General features: G+C 51.9%; 8 protein-coding genes across 8 annotated transcripts; 5 read left to right on the top strand and 3 right to left on the bottom strand.

The window, feature by feature from the left end:
* Nucleotides 1-1,474: 1,474 nt before the first annotated feature.
* mbf1 (multiprotein-bridging factor 1) lies at nt 1,475-2,007 on the top strand (the record flags this gene model as incomplete). The annotated part of the gene is made up of 2 exons (XM_043282352.1): nt 1,475-1,630; nt 1,693-2,007. The coding sequence occupies 2 exons, from the start codon at nt 1,475-1,477 to the stop codon at nt 2,005-2,007; spliced, it is 471 nt and encodes a 156-aa protein (XP_043139740.1).
* A 673-nt stretch (nt 2,008-2,680) lies between these two features.
* tif34 (translation initiation factor eIF3 subunit i) lies at nt 2,681-3,941 on the bottom strand (the record flags this gene model as incomplete). Its single annotated transcript, XM_043282351.1, has 4 exons — nt 2,681-3,040; nt 3,099-3,215; nt 3,276-3,794; nt 3,915-3,941. 4 exons carry the CDS (start codon nt 3,939-3,941, stop codon nt 2,681-2,683), a joined length of 1,023 nt encoding a protein of 340 aa, XP_043139739.1.
* A 570-nt stretch (nt 3,942-4,511) lies between these two features.
* On the top strand, nt 4,512-7,840 carry ADE3 (C-1-tetrahydrofolate synthase; the record flags this gene model as incomplete). The annotated part of the gene is made up of 4 exons (XM_043282350.1): nt 4,512-4,962; nt 5,030-5,050; nt 5,107-7,672; nt 7,732-7,840. 4 exons carry the CDS (start codon nt 4,512-4,514, stop codon nt 7,838-7,840), a joined length of 3,147 nt encoding a protein of 1,048 aa, XP_043139738.1.
* Nucleotides 7,841-9,011: 1,171 nt separating this feature from the next.
* On the top strand, nt 9,012-11,007 carry IDP1 (NADP-dependent isocitrate dehydrogenase; the record flags this gene model as incomplete). The annotated part of the gene is made up of 6 exons (XM_043282349.1): nt 9,012-9,359; nt 9,617-9,652; nt 9,712-9,722; nt 9,778-9,950; nt 10,000-10,533; nt 10,583-11,007. 6 exons carry the CDS (start codon nt 9,012-9,014, stop codon nt 11,005-11,007), a joined length of 1,527 nt encoding a protein of 508 aa, XP_043139737.1.
* A 381-nt stretch (nt 11,008-11,388) lies between these two features.
* Nucleotides 11,389-11,995, top strand: ACHE_70057A (uncharacterized protein; the record flags this gene model as incomplete). The annotated part of the gene is made up of 3 exons (XM_043282348.1): nt 11,389-11,520; nt 11,568-11,604; nt 11,664-11,995. 3 exons carry the CDS (start codon nt 11,389-11,391, stop codon nt 11,993-11,995), a joined length of 501 nt encoding a protein of 166 aa, XP_043139736.1.
* Nucleotides 11,996-12,007: 12 nt separating this feature from the next.
* ACHE_70056A (uncharacterized protein) lies at nt 12,008-12,669 on the top strand (the record flags this gene model as incomplete). The annotated part of the gene is made up of 2 exons (XM_043282347.1): nt 12,008-12,105; nt 12,162-12,669. The coding sequence occupies 2 exons, from the start codon at nt 12,008-12,010 to the stop codon at nt 12,667-12,669; spliced, it is 606 nt and encodes a 201-aa protein (XP_043139735.1).
* A 344-nt stretch (nt 12,670-13,013) lies between these two features.
* ACHE_70055S (uncharacterized protein) lies at nt 13,014-14,102 on the bottom strand (the record flags this gene model as incomplete). Its single annotated transcript, XM_043282346.1, has 1 exon — nt 13,014-14,102. The coding sequence occupies one exon, from the start codon at nt 14,100-14,102 to the stop codon at nt 13,014-13,016; it is 1,089 nt and encodes a 362-aa protein (XP_043139734.1).
* A 1,097-nt stretch (nt 14,103-15,199) lies between these two features.
* On the bottom strand, nt 15,200-17,333 carry ACHE_70054S (Zn(II)2Cys6 transcription factor; the record flags this gene model as incomplete). The annotated part of the gene is made up of 5 exons (XM_043282345.1): nt 15,200-16,105; nt 16,159-16,673; nt 16,735-16,893; nt 16,970-17,129; nt 17,235-17,333. 5 exons carry the CDS (start codon nt 17,331-17,333, stop codon nt 15,200-15,202), a joined length of 1,839 nt encoding a protein of 612 aa, XP_043139733.1.
* Nucleotides 17,334-17,491: the final 158 nt, after the last annotated feature.

The raw sequence follows: 17,491 nt of genomic DNA, 5'->3' as shown, positions 1-17,491 counted from the left end.
AAGCGCGTGGTAATGCGTGCTTTACCTATGCCATGATGTATATATCGATTCAAGTACTTGATATGCACATATCGGCAGCACACATAGCATGACGCACACTTCCTTTGAAACCAGTCAAAAGTATAGATGGCATCACACGGTACCAACGTCAACTGACATTTTCATCCAGATCAGGGCCCTCTCCTTGTACAGACAATAAGTGTTCCTTCCGGCTGCTATAGTGCATTCTCCTTACCTCAGCCGAGCGCCGAGCTTCTAGGCTGCAGCAATAGTCGACGACTTCATTACCCACACCCTGGAGCCGAACTGATTGCATTAACCCTGTTCATAACAGCCAAGGACTTCCCAATCCCGGTATCCCCGGCTCCGAAAGCAGCTCTAATATCCATCAATGTGACATGAGCCTGGTCAGGACGGGGTTTCTGTGCCAACCATGAGAAATCGACCTAGTTGTTGTAAAATAAAGCAACAATAAGTAGAGAGGAACCGGTTTCCTATAAATACGGTCTCCAGTGCCGGCATAAACTCCTAGGGCTCTACGAATTTCAATGATCTTCATTTTCCATGCTGCGAAGACGTTAACAGGAGCTACATGACACCACTACTAGCATAAAGTCCAGTATTGGCATGAGTGAAGGCCTCAGAATTAGCTCACGGGATATGATGTTATCCCATCCCTGAGAACATGCGAAGTCCCTTCTCAGTTCGGAGGAAGTCTCAAGATGCAGCATATATGGTGGAGACAACAGGCCAAAATGGGCTTCATACGCTACGTCTACTTGTAGACAGATGAGTCGGCTCGACAAGGTCTGAAATATCGGTCTTCCGCATTCGTACAGATAGATGATATCGGAAAGCATTGCTCCCAAATAAGACGGTTTGCGGAATGATTATAGACCAAAGTACCCCAGAGAGATTGATTCCGTGTAAACGAGGTGTATTGAACTTTCTTGAAGTCGTTTAGTCGTTTCTTGTGGGATGTGAGCGTACCCATACATAATGGTCGTTATGGGAATTCGGTGGCGAGTGCGGTATAAGTGTTCAATTGACATGTTGTCCTGCAGGCTATGCTGGCTGCAAAATCTCTTGAATCTGGAATGAATAATTTTCTTTTTAAAAAAAGTACCTCAGTTGTTCACAAAATAAGCATATCGGGCTTTAAATAGGGGGAAAAAAAGAAAGAAACCGCGATGATGAAATGGCTCCAGCGATGATGTTTTGCCCCATCGGTAAGCCGCACTAACCCCAAAAGCGGAATAGTGCATGACTCCCCTCCTACTCCGCCATCCAGGGCTCGAGAACCTTCTGTGTCATCCATATAAATTCGTCCGAGTCGCGAGACGTCCTTCCTTCCTACAAACTTCAATACCTCCCACGATCCACCCCACCTTTCCCCCCTCGATCGCTCCAACACCGCTCGAACTTCCAACTGTCTTGTACCCCTATTAACGCCACATATTCGCATTTATTCACCATGAGCGACTGGGACTCTGTTACTCGCATCGGTCAGAAGCATACCGGTGGTGGCGCGCCCCGTGAGACTACTGTCCGGGGTAAGAGCGCTTTGAACGCTGCTCAGCGCCAGGGCCTTGTTGTTGGTACTGAGAAGAAGTACGCTACTGGCAATGCTGTACGTTGACCCCGCACAATTTTTTTTTTCTTTTTTGCCAGTGTATTAACTGTATTCCACAGGCCTCCAAGTCAGGCGGTAGCGAAGGCCAACACTTGACAAAGGTCGACCGCAGCGATGACATCGTCAAGCCCAAGACCGTCGGTCCTCGAGTGGCAAACGCTATCAAGCAGCGCCGCAATGAGGAGCCCTACAAAATGACACAAAAGGAACTCGCGACCAAATGCAACACCACCGCCACCGTCATCCAGGAGATGGAGAAGGGTACCGCCACTCCCGACCAGAAGGTTCTGAGCACAATGGAGCGCGTGCTCAACGTCAGACTGCGTGGCGCGGATATCGGGAAAGAAAGGTTCGCCAAAAGTAATAAACAGTGACCGGCGGTGAGGCCCCGGCTTTTTCTTAGGGGAGGTTGATGTTAATGTCAAAAAATTTATGAAAATACCACGCCTGTTCTCTTTCGCGGCCGGACATGTTTCGAACTTTAGCTGTTGTGTTATCCATCATTCCCCGTTTCTGCTGGTCGGAAGGGCCATTTCTGGCGTCAGTTAGGAAGCAATGCACATTCTCTTCGCATATTAACACACTTTGGTTGTTCTAAAGGTGGGAAATCTCACGATGCAATACTTACTCTGTTTCCATAGATATCAAATAACGTTCACAAGACATTTCTGGATTTTATCTAGTCTATGTACTTCGTACTCCGTAGAGTGTAGCGGCCGAGTTATACACGAGAAAGAGACAAGGTCTCAGCCATTCACATAAATTTTGGTTCATTAGACACAAATCACAAGAATATAGGTACCAACTCCGATTTATCGTGGAATAAAGAAAAAAAAAGGAAATGAGAAAAATGAGAAACCATGCCCCCTTCTTGAATCACTCTCCAGGTCACCTCATCCCGTCGTGCCCTAACGTGGCCCGTTCATTTTTGCAAGAATTGAAAGGAAAGAGGAAAAGAAGTCTTCACCTCGTGGCACATACTCACGAATGCATGATTTTAGAAACCGAGAATCAAATTGCCCCCGCACACATGCTGCATCGTTCCATTTACCGCTTCAGCTGCTCGCGCTCGACCTCGTACAGGAAATCAAAGTAGGGCTTGTCAAAGTGGTGCACACGGACATAACCGTCCTCACCACCAGAGGCGTATGCTGTGCCCTTGGGGTGGACACCGACGGTGTTGAGGGGACCGAAGTGACCACGGACACGACCGATTTCGTCCTCGAAGATCTTGTGGTAGAAACGAGCCTCAAATTTACCCTGGCGAGCGGAGGTGGTGGTGACATCCATGGCGGCCTGACCACCTCCCAGGATCACATATTCCTTCTTGGGTGTGATGGTTGCGCTGTTGAGGGGAGTGTCGGAAACGTAGGTCTTGAGGATGGCGAGGTTACGGGTGGACATGAGCTAGATGATATCAGTGGACCGTTCCAGACCAGAGATACAACAAAAAATATCGACGTACCTTGGCAGTCTTGTCTTTTGATGCGGTAATGAAGTAGGTGCGGTCGGCGGAGAACTGGATGTCGTTGATCTGGTGGTCAAACTCGTGGGCCTGGACGTTCTCGACCTGGTCACCGGTCTATTGCAAACCGTATTAGCACCGTGCTTAAGCCAAGCTCTTTATCACCGTGTAGCGTACCTTCGAGTCGTACTGGCTGACGCTGCCGTCCTCGTGACCAGCAATAATGAACTTGCCCAGATAACTCCATCCTGCAACTGTCGCCTTGGCCTCTGTGCAGGTGATCTTCAAGGTCGGTTCCTCGGCCTGCGCCTCGAGGTTTCCACCCTGACCGTCGCCGTAGGCAATGTCGAGCACTGCGATGGTACCCAGGAAGCCCATACGCTTCTCCGTCACGGCCAACAATCTGCTACCATCCGGCGAGAACTCGACCCGCTTCACGGCGGTGGGGAAATCCCAGACCTTCACGCATTCGCCCGATTTCACATTCCATAGTCGTACGGTGTTATCTGCGGATCCGGTAGCGAGGAGAACGGTGTTGGGGCTGACGTCGACTGTCCAGATGGCACCCTGGTGACCGTTGTAGGTTCCCAGACGCTCGCCGTTGGCGGACCACCAAGCGCACACAATTTTATCCTTTGCGACCGAGAAGAGGAGATCGCCATCACGGTTGAATTTGATTTGGTTCAGGGACCGTTCCTATAACGACAGAAAATGGAAAAGCGCAAGTCAGTCTTATTGGCCTTTTCCTTCAGTGGGAAAGAAAAAAATATGATGTGGGATCTTCAAAGAACTTGGCAGGAGCATATAGAGACATACATGGCCCGACAGCAAGATAGGCCTCATTTTGGGCCGACCGGGAGAGGAACTGGTAGAGAAGAAGGGTCTAAAAAAGAAGGCAAAGAGGTCGAAGTAACAAGGTATATGGCCTAACAAGAGGTCAGTCTGGCTTTGCGGCGGAGTTGCTGGCGGGGAGGATATCGGCGTCTCTCGACAGTCATCAAAGCTGAATTTCCATCGCACACTCTGGTTCGGTATGGATACGCGGTGATACCGGGAGAGATAATCCGGTAATTTTCACGTGACTAGTAATTACAACCCTAGCCCTAGCACGTCCTCCAAATAGAGTAAGGTGCCAAGGCCAATCTGATGCCGGTCCGTTCCCGCGGAAACTGACGCATGACCGAGAAGGACTAATTGTACATGTACATGTGAGGTTATGTGAGCCACAGCATAAGGAGCTTGACTAATGCGATATTCTGTATGAAGGATAAGGATAGGAGAATCCTATACGGCTGTATCTGCAGTCAATTGAAGATATCTGTCCTCAATACGGAGTACTATCGATGCGAACCCAGGATCATCCTATCTCCCCTGATCAGTGCCTAACATGCGATTAGTCGGCCGAACACGCTGATGCCATTGCTCCCCGCCCGTTTAGCCGCGCTACCCCGCCGCGGTGTGCCATCAAAGTCTTTTTCGCTCCGGCCCTATCATCGGACTCCCGATGGTCACCCTCAGCCTCTTTCCCGCCTCTTTTGCTCTCTCCCTTTTTTCTTCTCCTCTTCTTCTACTTCTTATTCCCCTCACACCTCATCTCCTCCTTGTCAATTTCATCAGTCCTTAATTGCAGGTGGCGTTAGGGCCCGCGGTTATTGTGCCCCGCTGTTCTTCAGGACTGATCCACTGCGCCGGCAGGATTCTGACTCTATCCAAACCCGCTACTATACGCAGAGAGGCACCATGACGGCTACTAAGATTGATGGAACGGCCATTGCCAAGAGCATTCGCGATGGTCTGAAGACCGAGATTGAACAGATTCAGCAGGCGAACCCCAGGTTCAAGCCTAGTCTGGTTATCTTCCAGGGTGAGATTACGCTTCTTGCGTGTCTATCAACATTGATCAAGTCACTAACAGTATACTCTCCTTATAGTTGGCGGCCGATCCGATTCGAGTGAGTGCATGTCAAACTCTCAAACTCACCATGAAGCTGACCACCGTCCCGTCCAGGCACCTATGTGCGCATGAAATTGAAGGCTGCTGAGGAGGCCAACATCACCTGCAAAATCGTCAACTTCCCCGAATCCATCTCCCAGCCCGAGTTGCTCCAAGAAATTACCAAGGCCAACAACGACACCACTGTCCACGGTATCCTCGTCCAATTGCCGCTCCCCGCTCACCTGTCCGAACACGCAGTCACGTCCGCAGTGGCCGACGAGAAGGATGTCGATGGTTTCGGTGCGATCAACATTGGCGAGCTGGCGAAGAAGGGTGGTGCCCCTCACTTCGTGCCCTGCACACCCCAGGCGGTCATGGAGCTCTTGCACGTCAGCGGAGTGAACCCTGCAGGCAAGGAAGCCGTGGTCCTTGGTCGTAGCGATATTGTCGGCAGCCCTGTCAGTTACCTGCTGAGAAACGCTGATGCTACCGTCACCCTCTGCCACTCTAAGACCCCGGATATGCCCCGAATTGTGAAGAACGCAGACATTGTTGTTGCAGCTATTGGTCAGACCGAGTTTGTTAAGGGTGAATGGTTGAAGCCCGGTGCCGTGGTGATCGACGTCGGTATCAACTACAAGCCGGACGCAACCAAGAAGTCCGGCCAGCGACTGGTAGGCGATGTCGAGTTCGAATCGGCCGCGCAGGTGTCTTCTCAGATCACTCCTGTGCCCGGTGGTGTAGGTCCGATGACCGTCGCCATGCTGATGAAGAACGTGGTCAACGCCGCCAAGGTATACTTCCAGAACCAGAAGAACCGACACCTGACGCCATTGCCGATTAAATTGGCCGAGCCCGTTCCTTCCGATATCGCCATCTCCCGCGCTCAGTACCCAAAGCAGATCACCGACCTTGCTGCCGAAATTGGCGTTGCTCCTCATGAGTTGGAGCCCTACGGTCACACTAAGGCCAAGATTAGCCTCGACATCCTGGATCGCCTGGCCCACCGTCGCAATGGACGGTACATCCTTGTCTGCGGTATTACCCCCACGCCACTTGGTGAGGGCAAATCGACGACCACGCTTGGTCTCACTCAGGCACTTGGTGCCCACCTTGACCGCATTAGCTTTGCCAACGTTCGACAGCCCAGTCAGGGTCCAACATTTGGTATCAAGGGTGGTGCTGCCGGTGGTGGATACAGTCAAGTCATCCCAATGGACGAGTTCAACCTGCACTTGACTGGTGATATTCATGCCATTACGGCTGCCAACAACTTGCTTGCTGCTGCTATCGACACCCGTATGTTTCACGAAGCCACCCAGAAGGATGCCCCTCTCTACAAGCGATTGGTACCCCCCAAGGGCGGGAAGCGCGAGTTCAAGCCCATCATGTTCAAACGACTACAGAAATTGGGTATTACGAAGACCAACCCGGACGATCTCACTGAGGAGGAAGTGAACCGTTTTGCACGCCTGGACATCGATCCAGAGACTATCACCTGGCGTCGCGTACTGGATGTGAACGACCGTCACCTTCGTTCGATCACTGTTGGACAAGCGCCCTCGGAGAAGGGTCTGACCCGCGAGACTGGATTCGATATCTCTGTCGCCAGTGAATGTATGGCCATTCTGGCACTGAGCAACAGCCTCGAGGACATGCGGGAACGTCTGGGACGTATGGTCGTGGCCACCTCTCGGAGAGGCGAACCGGTCACTTGCGATGATATCGGTGCTGGTGGCGCTCTTGCTGCGCTGATGAAGGACGCAATCAAGCCCAACATGATGCAGAGTTTGGAGGGTACTCCGGTCATGGTTCACGCCGGTCCTTTCGCCAACATCAGTATCGGTGCCAGTTCCGTGCTTGCGGACAAGCTGGCCCTCAAGCTGGCTGGTACGGAGCCTGACGAGGACCACGAGACAAAGACCGGTTTCGTCGTTACCGAGGCTGGTTTCGACTTCACGATGGGTGGTGAACGGTTCTTCAACATCAAGTGTCGGTCGTCTGGCCTGTCGCCTGACACCGTTGTGATTGTGGCGACTGTCCGTGCCTTGAAGGTTCACGGCGGTGGTCCCGCCATTACCGCTGGCGCTCCCTTGCCCGAAGTCTACCGCACGGAGAACACCGAGGTCCTCCGCAAGGGCTGCATTAACCTCAAGAAGCACATTGAGAACGCCAAGCAATACGGCGTGCCCGTCGTCGTGGCGATCAACCGCTTCTCGACGGACACCGAGGCTGAGATTGCCATCATCCGGGAAGAAGCTGTCGCGGCCGGTGCAGAGGATGCCGTTCCCGCCAACCACTGGGCTGAAGGTGGTGCGGGAGCAGTCGATCTGGCCAAGGCGGTGGTGCAAGCCAGCTCGAAGCCTAAGGAATTTAAGCTTTTGTACGAGCTGGAGGGCACTGTGCAAGAGCGAATTGAGAAGATTGCGCAGACCATGTACGGAGCGGAGAAGGTTGAGTTCAGCGAACTGGCACAAAAGAAAGTTGACACCTACATCAAACAAGGATATGGTAACCTCCCGATTTGCATTGCCAAGACGCAGTACTCGCTCAGTCACGACCCCGAACTGAAGGGTGTGCCGACCGGGTTCACGGTGCCCATTCGGGATGTGCGGTTGGCAGTTGGCGCTGGATATCTGTAGGTTTTGCCTTTCCTCTTTACCTTTACCCCCCAAGACTCCCGCTAATATATGACAGGTACGCACTGGCGGCAGATATCCAGACAATTCCAGGATTGCCCACAGCGCCGGGTTATCTCAACATCGACATCGACCCCGAGACCGGGGAGATTGACGGGATGTTCTAGATTAATTGGGAGGAATCATTCCTTTGGCGTAATTATTTCCGTTGGTTTAATGTGTTAAGCGCTCGAGGCATTCGATTTCAACATTTCAAGTATATAGACATGAGCATGACGAGGACATGATTGGCATGTATTTTCAACAAAACGGTCCGTTTCGGGCCATGGGACATGAATATAATATCCTATCTATAGAGTACTGTGCAATTGGATGCCTGTATGTATATGCGATGCTATGCTATGCTGTCGTATGCAGGAACCGGAGTCGAGTCGCATCTCCGGGCATGCTAGAGCAGGAGACTCGGTGAACCTCTTTTCCGCTCGTTGCCGCGGGAAACTAGTGGGGGCGGAGGAGGGTGCAGACTCCGGCTGGAGGGAGATAGTTGTATGTAGGTAATAGCAAGGTAAATTGATCAATTGAATCTCATTGCTGTATAGTAGTGTCTGTCTATTTTGTAGGGTAGCAGTGTAGCAAGTAGTTACAGTAGAGTACTACTATGCTACAATCTGGGAATGAGTGAGCTATGTGGTAGACTATGAGGTCTCGTGACATGACCGACATCGGCCAGCACAATATACTTGAGGAAAAAAAAAAAAAAGGCAGTAGAAACCAGAAGAGAAAGACACCGGTGACTTACAGAGTCACAGCTATTATCCAAAGCGCTTGTTTCCGGTCAGTCTGGTCCCTCTTATATGTACCCTCGTTCATCCCGCTCTCATTTTTCCTCTCCCACTTCCCTCTACTGTACTTCTAACCACGGCTCCAGAGCCTCCTCAACTCCCGGAAGAGCTTAACGGATATATTCTTAAAGGTTCAGTAACTTTTCCCGGCTGGTTCCGTTCTGCTCCGTTGATTATTTGCTTCATAACCAGCTAACTAATCAATTACTGCTTGAATCCAGGCTTTGCGTTCTTCCGAGCTTCCACTGCAACGCAACCTCCATCTATCCGAACCCCAGACAGACTACGAAACTCCCAGATTCCCAAAGCTCGTCCTAATCTAGCCTCGGGTATTCCCCTCCACCCTCCATTCCCCTCCAATGTCCTCGTCCGTGATGTGCGTGACCTAACACTATTGCTCTTCTCCCCGGCCGGCAGAACTACACAGCCAGTAGGATCCGAACCGATTTCAACTACCGTTCAATCCCCCTCCATACTATCAAATCATTGAACCGTGATGGCTGCTGCTCTTCGGGCCAGTTCCGCCTTTGCGCGACGCTCTCTCGCCGCCTCATCGACCCCTCTCCCCGCCGCCCCTCTCGGCTCTTTTATTGTTTCCTCTTCTTCCTCTTCCTCTTCTTCTTACCACTCTTCCTCTTCTAACACTACTTCCTCTCCTTCCTCTATCCGTGCCTACAGTTCTCGTGCTTCTGTGCTTTCTCGTTCCCTTGGAAGTTCCCCTCTGTCTACTACCTCCCGCTGGTCTGGAGTGCTCCCTACAAACCTCAACCAAGTCCGCACCATGGCTTTCGACGGAAAGAAGATCAAGGTCCAAAACCCAGTTGTTGAACTGGACGGTGATGAGGTATGGAATTGTCTCTCCGGTGGTGCTGCGGTGGCTTTATATATATACCTCCCGTGAACCCTGTCGCTTCCTCGGTCCCTCGGTCAAGGCGGGTGAGCTGCATATCGAAAAAGTCAATTATCCCGAGGATCATCTTCCTCGTGACATATGAGACTCGAGAATGAGTCACCGGCTAGCCTTGCATCGGGAGGATCTGGAAGACTGTCAATGGTAATTGTCTTGAAACATGTGCTGACCGGTTCGTTCCGGTGATGTAGATGACCCGTATCATCTGGAAGGAGATCAGAGAGAAGGTATGCTTAAACCTGTTTGTATTTTTACACGATAAGAACATTGGCTAATTCCATTGCAGTTGATCCTGCCGTAAGTTTCACGTGTGTTTATATACTGTCGGAATGTGATCACTGAGAGGGACCAGTTACCTCGACATTGACCTCAAGTACTACGACTTGGGTCTCGAATACCGTGACGAGACCAACGACCAGGTCACTATCGACTCGGCTGAGGCCATCAAGAAGTATGGCGTTGGTGTCAAGTGTGCCACCATCACTCCCGATGAGGCCCGTGTCGAGGAGTTCAAGCTGAAGAAGAGTAAGCTACATCTTTGACCGCTTGACTTGACAGCAATTGACCATTCCAGTGTGGCTTTCGCCCAACGGAACCATCCGTAACATTCTCGGCGGTACCGTCTTCCGTGAGCCCATCATCATCCCCACCATCCCCCGCCTCGTCCCTGGCTGGACCAAGCCCATCATCATCGGCCGTCACGCCTTCGGTGACCAGTACCGTGCCACCGACCGGGTCATCCCTGGCCCCGGTAAGCTCGAGCTGGTTTACACCCCCGAGGGTGGTCAGCCCGAGACCGTCAAGGTCTTCGACTATCCTGGCGGTGGTGTTGCCCAGACCCAGTACAACACCGATGAGTCCATCCGCGGCTTCGCCCACTCCAGCTTCCAGGTCGCCCTCCTCAAGGGTCTGCCCCTCTACATGAGCACCAAGAACACCATCCTCAAGAAGTACGATGGCCGCTTCAAGGATATCTTCCAGGAGATCTTCGAGAAGGACTACAAGAAGGAGTTTGACGCCAAGGGTATCTGGTACGAGCACCGTCTCATCGACGACATGGTCGCCCAGATGATCAAGTCTGAGGGTGGCTTCGTGATGGCCCTTAAGAGTAAGTCTCCAGCATCTCTTCTATCTATCATACATTCTAACGTGCATAGACTACGACGGTGACGTCCAGTCCGACATTGTCGCTCAGGGCTTCGGCTCTCTCGGTCTGATGACCTCCACCCTCATCACCCCCACCGGTGAGGCGTTCGAGTCCGAGGCCGCCCACGGTACCGTCACTCGTCACTACCGTGAGCACCAGAAGGGCAATGAGACCTCGACTAACCCCATTGCCTCGATCTTCGCCTGGACCCGCGGTCTTGTGCAGCGTGGCAAGCTCGACAACAACCCGGAGCTCGTTACCTTCGCCGAGGAGCTCGAGCGTGCCTGTGTCGACGTTGTCAACGACGAGGGTATCATGACCAAGGACTTGGCCCTCTCCTGCGGCCGGAAGAACCGTGAGGCGTGGGTTACCACCAAGGAGTACATGGCTGCTGTCGAGCGCCGTCTCCAGTCCAACCTCAAGTCCCGTCTGTAAGCGAATTATGACATAGGAGTTATGTTCGGGTGAATGAATTTGTTTATTTTGGCTGTACAGATTTACTTTGTTTTGAACGTGCCATGGTTTTGTACATCATATAGAATAATGCATTGTGATGACACTACTATTTTTCTCTTGTCGCACGCGGCAGCCATTTGCTCACCTACCGAATCAGGAAACATCCGAGGCTTAGATCTAGATCCGGTCGAGACGAAGTCTTGACGCAATGACAACCAAGATTTAGACTCGCTTTTTTGTAGTCGAACCGCCAATTCATCTGCTCTTGCTTCGATTTAACTGTTCTGGATTCCTCTTCACTACTCCGTACTTCATTACTGGCCTAATGATGGACATCCGGACAGACCGCGGATTCCCAGCATGTCCAATACCGTGGCCATCTTCTCGATATTCACCGGCCTGGCCACGGTAGCTGTTGCACTGAGACTGTTTACGAGGCTGCGGGTAGTGAAGACGGCAGGATGGGATGATTGGTTGATTGTGGTCGCGTTGGTATGTTACTCGCTGCGCTGGTAGGGCGAGTCACTGACGGGTTGTAGTTGACAGACTATGTCTTCTTCGCTTTTGCGATACTTGGTCCGCTATCCCCAGCAGCAAAGAATTGACCATACGGGGGAGCATCTAACAAAAACCAGAAACGCACTACGGCCTAGGAACCTCTCGGAATGACCTCACCCAATCGCAAATAACCAAGCAACTCAAAGCCTTCTACCTCACGATCCCCTTCTACAACCTAACCATAAGCTTCACTAAGATCTCCATGCTGGCCCTCTACCTCCGCCTCCTCCCTATGATGAGCAAGTACCGCCTCACCGTGACAATCAGCCTGTGCATCATCCCGCTCATCGCGTTGTGGCTGGTCCTTAGCTCGTTTATGTTTTGCATTCCCGTGTCGGATTTCTGGAGTCCCGTATCGAAGCAGAGATGCCTGCCGCAGTCGCTTTGGTTTTTGAATGCCGCGTTGTAGATCGCCACGGATATGTGGATTGTGTTCTTGCCGATGCCCGTGCTGGTGAGGTTGAAGTTGCCACGGCGGCATAAGGTTGCTGTTGTGTTGGTTTTTGGATTGGGCATTTTGTACGTCACTCTTGTCTCCATTTTACCACTCAAGTCCCATGTGCTGATTAATGTAGCGTCTGCATAGTAAGCGTCGTCCGCATCCCCGCCCTCGCCAAACTCGCCTCCCACAACGATGTCACGCGCTACAACTCCCTTGCGGCAATATGGTCCTCCATTGAAGCAAATGTCGCCATCATATGCTCTAGCCTCCCGCCTCTCCGTCCCCTAATTGTGCGTCTCCTCCCGTCGTCTCTGCGTATCTCCAGCGCATCTGATCAGGAACGGCCTGTCGTTCGTCCATATTTATCTTTCGTGGGGAATAATAATTTCTTGCATTTTGGGGATGGATGTGCGGGGTATGAGGCTAGTGTTACTGCGGCGGAGAGACGGACTGGTGTGCAGCATCGCGAGTCAAGCTTGGAGGCGAGTTTGGAGATGAGTCGTGAGCAGAGTCGGGAAGGGCAAAGGCAGAAGGAGGACCGGGTGGGTTCTGCTACTCCCGGTGATGCGTATAGTGGGATTCAGGTGGTGAAGGAATTACGGTTGGATTCGGATTTGAGGCGTTCTAAGCAGGGAGTGTAAGGGCCTACGTTTAGTATATTTGGACACCGGTGTTCTATGGAAATAGAGTATATAGATGCGTCTAAATTCCGCTTCGCATCAGAGAAATACAAGTGCATGTCCCTAACGACTAATTTGGATTGAACGCTACGCTGAAAAGATTCGATGCTACAATGCAATCGCTGACTTGACAGACTTAAACATCATCCATTGAAACAACAGTAAACCGATGTGAAACTAACTTAAACAAACGGCTGAACTGTAAGCCCTATCTACTGACCATGAAGTAATCCATTATCCCACATATAACGAACGAAATTCAAGGGATTAAAAACAGCAAGAAAAAAAGACTAAGGATGATCCAGTCAACGATTTGCCATCTGCGTACGCCAGGGCCTGTGTGAATAACGGCGCCCATTTCCCCTTCCGTGGTTGATCCGGGCCTTCAACTTCTCTCGTCGATCTTGTCGCTTCGTCGCTGCATTCACCTGTCGCGGTGAGGCCACCTTGAGGGAGCCCAGTCGCTTGACGCTCGGCTTGCGAACACGCCTGCTCGGCTTGCGAACATGTCTGCTCGGCTTGCGAACACTCCCGCCCCGACAGTGCCTGTCATTTTTCCAAGGACGCCGACCTCCTTCTTTGCCGACCAGATAACGTGTCATAGGGAGAGCTGGCTCAAGCTCGAGCTCAGGGGATGCCAAGTTACGGCGGACATCGATGTTGTTCCTGAGTTGCTCGAGCTCAGGGGATGTCAAGTCACGGCGGACACCAATAGTACTCTTGAGTTGCTCGAGGGCAGCATGAAATTTTTGAGCGGGTGTCGAGGTAGATTCTTCATTGGCACCGGTATACTCGACGCTGAAGAGGGAGCGGGAATTCGAACGGGAAAGATGCGAAATGGCGTCATCGATCGGCTGGGCCCATGTTGGATCGGACAGCGCGTACGGCGCAGGCAAACTGGGCTCATGGGGCACCGCTTCTGGATTGAGCCTGGATCCAATGGAGTCATCCGACTCAGGGCTGAACGACCCTTTGGGGACCATGGAAGTCGGAAACACCGAAGAGAGTCGACTGCTCGTGCTCAGCAGCCATGGACATTCCACCAGACACATGCCAACGTATGGATCCTCAACGTAAGCGCCCACCCCAGGCACAGACAGGTCTACAAAGGGCAGGCGAAACCCTGGCATGACCGGGTATTCAGTCTTGCAGTGGCCTAGAGGATCGGACAAGTTGGCATTCTTGGGAACCGGAGCCGGGGGAGGTGACGGGCCATAGCTCTGCGAAACACTCCTATGCAAGTTGTCGATGGTGGAGTAGCAGTTGCGGCAGACCACGTCGTACTCGCCATCTCGAGGGACCATAGCACGGGAGGCAAGAACCATCTCCGGATAAATAAAAGGGTGAAACTGGTCCGCACCTCTCACCCAAAGCCACGACGGCAGCTGATCCATTTCGATCAGCGGTGTGAATCTGCCTTCAGGCCTGAAAATGCAGAACTTTGGGACAGGCTGGACGGTCGACATCAGGTGTAGTTGACTGGATGATAACGAACGAGAATGGAGATGACAGTGAGTCTAAGAGTGTAGCACGATAGTAACGAATGCAGCTTTTGAAAGAGAATAAACGGGGAACGAGAGATGGGTGAAAGATGGGAGAGAGAAGAAAGAGGAAGAGGAGGGAGGGAAAATGCTCTGTTTTGTACCTGCCGCCAGGAGCTCGTCGTGCCTTCCCGGGAAGGTACAACCCCCATACGGCAAGAACAGCAAGAACGGCAGGAGCGACTGTGTCTATAATGCAACCAGCATAGCGGGCATAACGGTGCATTTTTTTGATGTGCTTCCGGCACAAGTTGACGTCCATCTGGTATATCCATTAGGGCTGGTCAGGTGACCGACCTCTCGATCTTTCACTCTGTCCCTCCATCCAAGTCTACTTCAACACCATCACCAACCCAATGACTGAAAACGCATCTTCAACGACGGATCTTGGATCACTTCAGAGCTATTGATGAGCAACACAAGAGTGAATGCAGTGCCCAGTCATTCATCGCTTCTGATTCTGTGTGAATGCTGACTGGTGTCTTGTCTGATAATCAGATCTTTCGTCGTTCAGCACCTGACATTTACCCGGCTTCGTTCCCATCTCAATTCACCGCGACCAGTTCCTGTCGAATCGCGTCATCTTGGGATTATTCGAGGACCAGCATGGTGATTTCGATATACTGAGGGTCGCGGTAGAGCATGGCTGCTCTAGAAATAAGGCCAGGATACCCAGACGACGAGGATGGCCCTGAGCGTGGTTGATCTCCATTCTACTATCCGCATGTTGTGCTCCTGATCGGTCATCTATAGGGGTAAAAAAACATATGTTTTGTTGATACATTTGAAATATATACAGTTGAAGGAGACCCCGAAAACCATCCGGAACAAACACGCTAAGTAACCCACTCGCTTGCTTTTCATTATTCATCAATCATGTATTGTCTGGCCATCATCCATGGCTAGCTTCGAACCCGCGATGCACACCAATCAAGGCCGGTACTCCAACACTATCTGGGTGGTGACCCCGTCCTGGGTGATAGTTCCGGCATGGAACTCCCCCATAACCCTAGCGCATGCCGCCTCTCCACCAGCTTCAGCACATCGTACAAAAAGCGCTGTTCGGGCCCACCGGCGGGAAACACTTCCCAAGCAACGCGGACAGGGAACGCCAACCGATTGATCATATTCCCCGGCGCGGTGAGGATGTACCATTCCAGACTACGGCAGATACCGCAACCCAGTGCGTATTGCTCCACTGGACTGATGGCTTGACCCGGTGCACGCGAATCAACAGTCGAGAGGATGAGACGGAAAGCATAGTAAACGCACATGGTCTGTGAGAGGCGGAGGTCGGGGTAAAGGAATTTGGTAGGGGCAAATACAGCACCAGTGCGCAGGTCGCGACAATGAAAGATCGGGAAAGGTTCATCGTCTTCTTTCGGGGAGAAAGGCGTTGAGGGGTCAACTTCGCGTGGGGGGCCATCCGGATATTGATCAACCCAGTTGCGTTTCCATTGGAGAAAACGATCGGTCAAGTCGGCAACACCGTTCCAGAGAGCTGCTTGTTTGGTGGCTTTCTCATGTGGGCTGAGCATTCCTGGTTGCTGAATAGCTGCTTGGAAGTCGTCAGACTGACCCAAAAGGGCTGGGATCTCGACAGCGAGGTCGAGCAGATGGTGTAAGATATCTTTTTTGGTCGTACCGGCCGACCAGGGAATGGCTTTCCATTCTTCTTCGGCAAGGAACGACGGCTGACGAGCAACCAGAGCAGCTCCAACATAGTACGGACGAAGCTCAGTAAAGAGCAGATGCTCCACGCCGTACATGTGATTTTCTGGGCCTCGATGCTGGATCAATCGAACAGCCCCGTTTAGGTGAGCGACGACGCCTGCATCACTCGTCCGCTCAACACTCTGCAGCAGCTAGTTAGATACGTCATTCGGGGGATTAAAAGAAGGAACCATACCTCAAAGGCCATAAGCAGAATGACCGTTACCAGGGTCGATTCGGCCTTGCTCCTTTCCGGATCCAGCAACGCTTGCTGCAGATTGCGCAGCACCTTGGGGTATAATTGGAAGCCTGCAGCTTCAATATGACGATCCTGGGTTGATCGACCAAAGAACGCCACCGACACGGCATCAAAAGCATCCCCGATAATGGGAGAAAACATGCGGATCTCAGCAGCCCGACGCAAAGCACCCGCCTGGCCTGCTTTGGCGTTGACTTCAGGACTAAAGGCATCCACAAAACGCTCTACGAAAACGTCGATGGCAGATATGTTCGAATTGAAAGGAGACAGAGGGCGACCGTATGATGCTTCGGTCTCGTCAGACGGAGTGCTACGGATACTGCTGCTGCTGCTGCTGCTGCTACTGCTGCTGCTACAGCCGCCGGCACTACTGCCGTAGCTCCAGGTACCATCGCCTAGAGGGATTAGCTCATCCTCATCGTCCGACGACACTCTGTTGATTGCACGGGTTGCTATTACGGGAAATTAGCGTCCATGATCCTCTTTCGCTCATACCGTAATGAGATAGCTTACCTGTGTCTTTGCCGACCGCCCCATTTGGTCGCCTCCACCCGCGGCGAGGGTTTCGGATATTGCCGATTATATGATCGACTTCTTGCAACGGCGCGAAGCGGATTGAGTTGAAGAATTGCCGGAGATGTTCATAACGTTGTTGATTCCGGATGCAATGGTCTGTTGGTCCGCCTCGGTTAGAGGGAGAAAAAGAAAAATAAAAAAAGGAGGGAACCGGAAAGATATCAATATGTACCTCTATTATCGAGCCGCGATTTTAGCTCGTGGATCTCTGCTCGCAGATTACGGATCTCATCGGCCTGCGAGATAGGCTCATCGCCAGGAATGGCTTCATAGACACACTGAGACGGGTATCCATGAGCACAACAGGCATGACAGGGTTTGACGCGATCACACTAATCAATTGCAGATGACAATCAGCTGCAAGTCCTAAATAAGGTGTTTGTGCTGCCAACGCATAGTGACCCATAAGAATGCTGAAACGGTGGACAGGCACAGACCTTGACTTTGCGGAGCCGGCACACTTTGCACGAGCGCGACTGGCGATTATTGACAGGAGGGGATTGTTTTTTCCGGTGGGACGTCTCCAGTAGAGACATGATTCGCAGGGAGGCACGGCTATCAATAATCAGATCAGGAATGAGCGTCGAGCATTATTGTTGCTGCGGATGTTTTGGCGTCGAAAGGAGACAGAAAGACAGTGCGAGATCCAGAGCGAACATGTCCGAGATCTGGCGGGATCGTGCGCCGGCCAATT

This window comes from Aspergillus chevalieri, chromosome 7, assembly GCF_016861735.1.
Source record: "Aspergillus chevalieri M1 DNA, chromosome 7, nearly complete sequence".
NCBI classification, from domain to species: Eukaryota; Fungi; Ascomycota; class Eurotiomycetes; order Eurotiales; family Aspergillaceae; genus Aspergillus; species Aspergillus chevalieri.
Note: the sequence above shows the minus strand (reverse complement) of the source record. Positions and strands in the feature narration are given on the sequence as shown.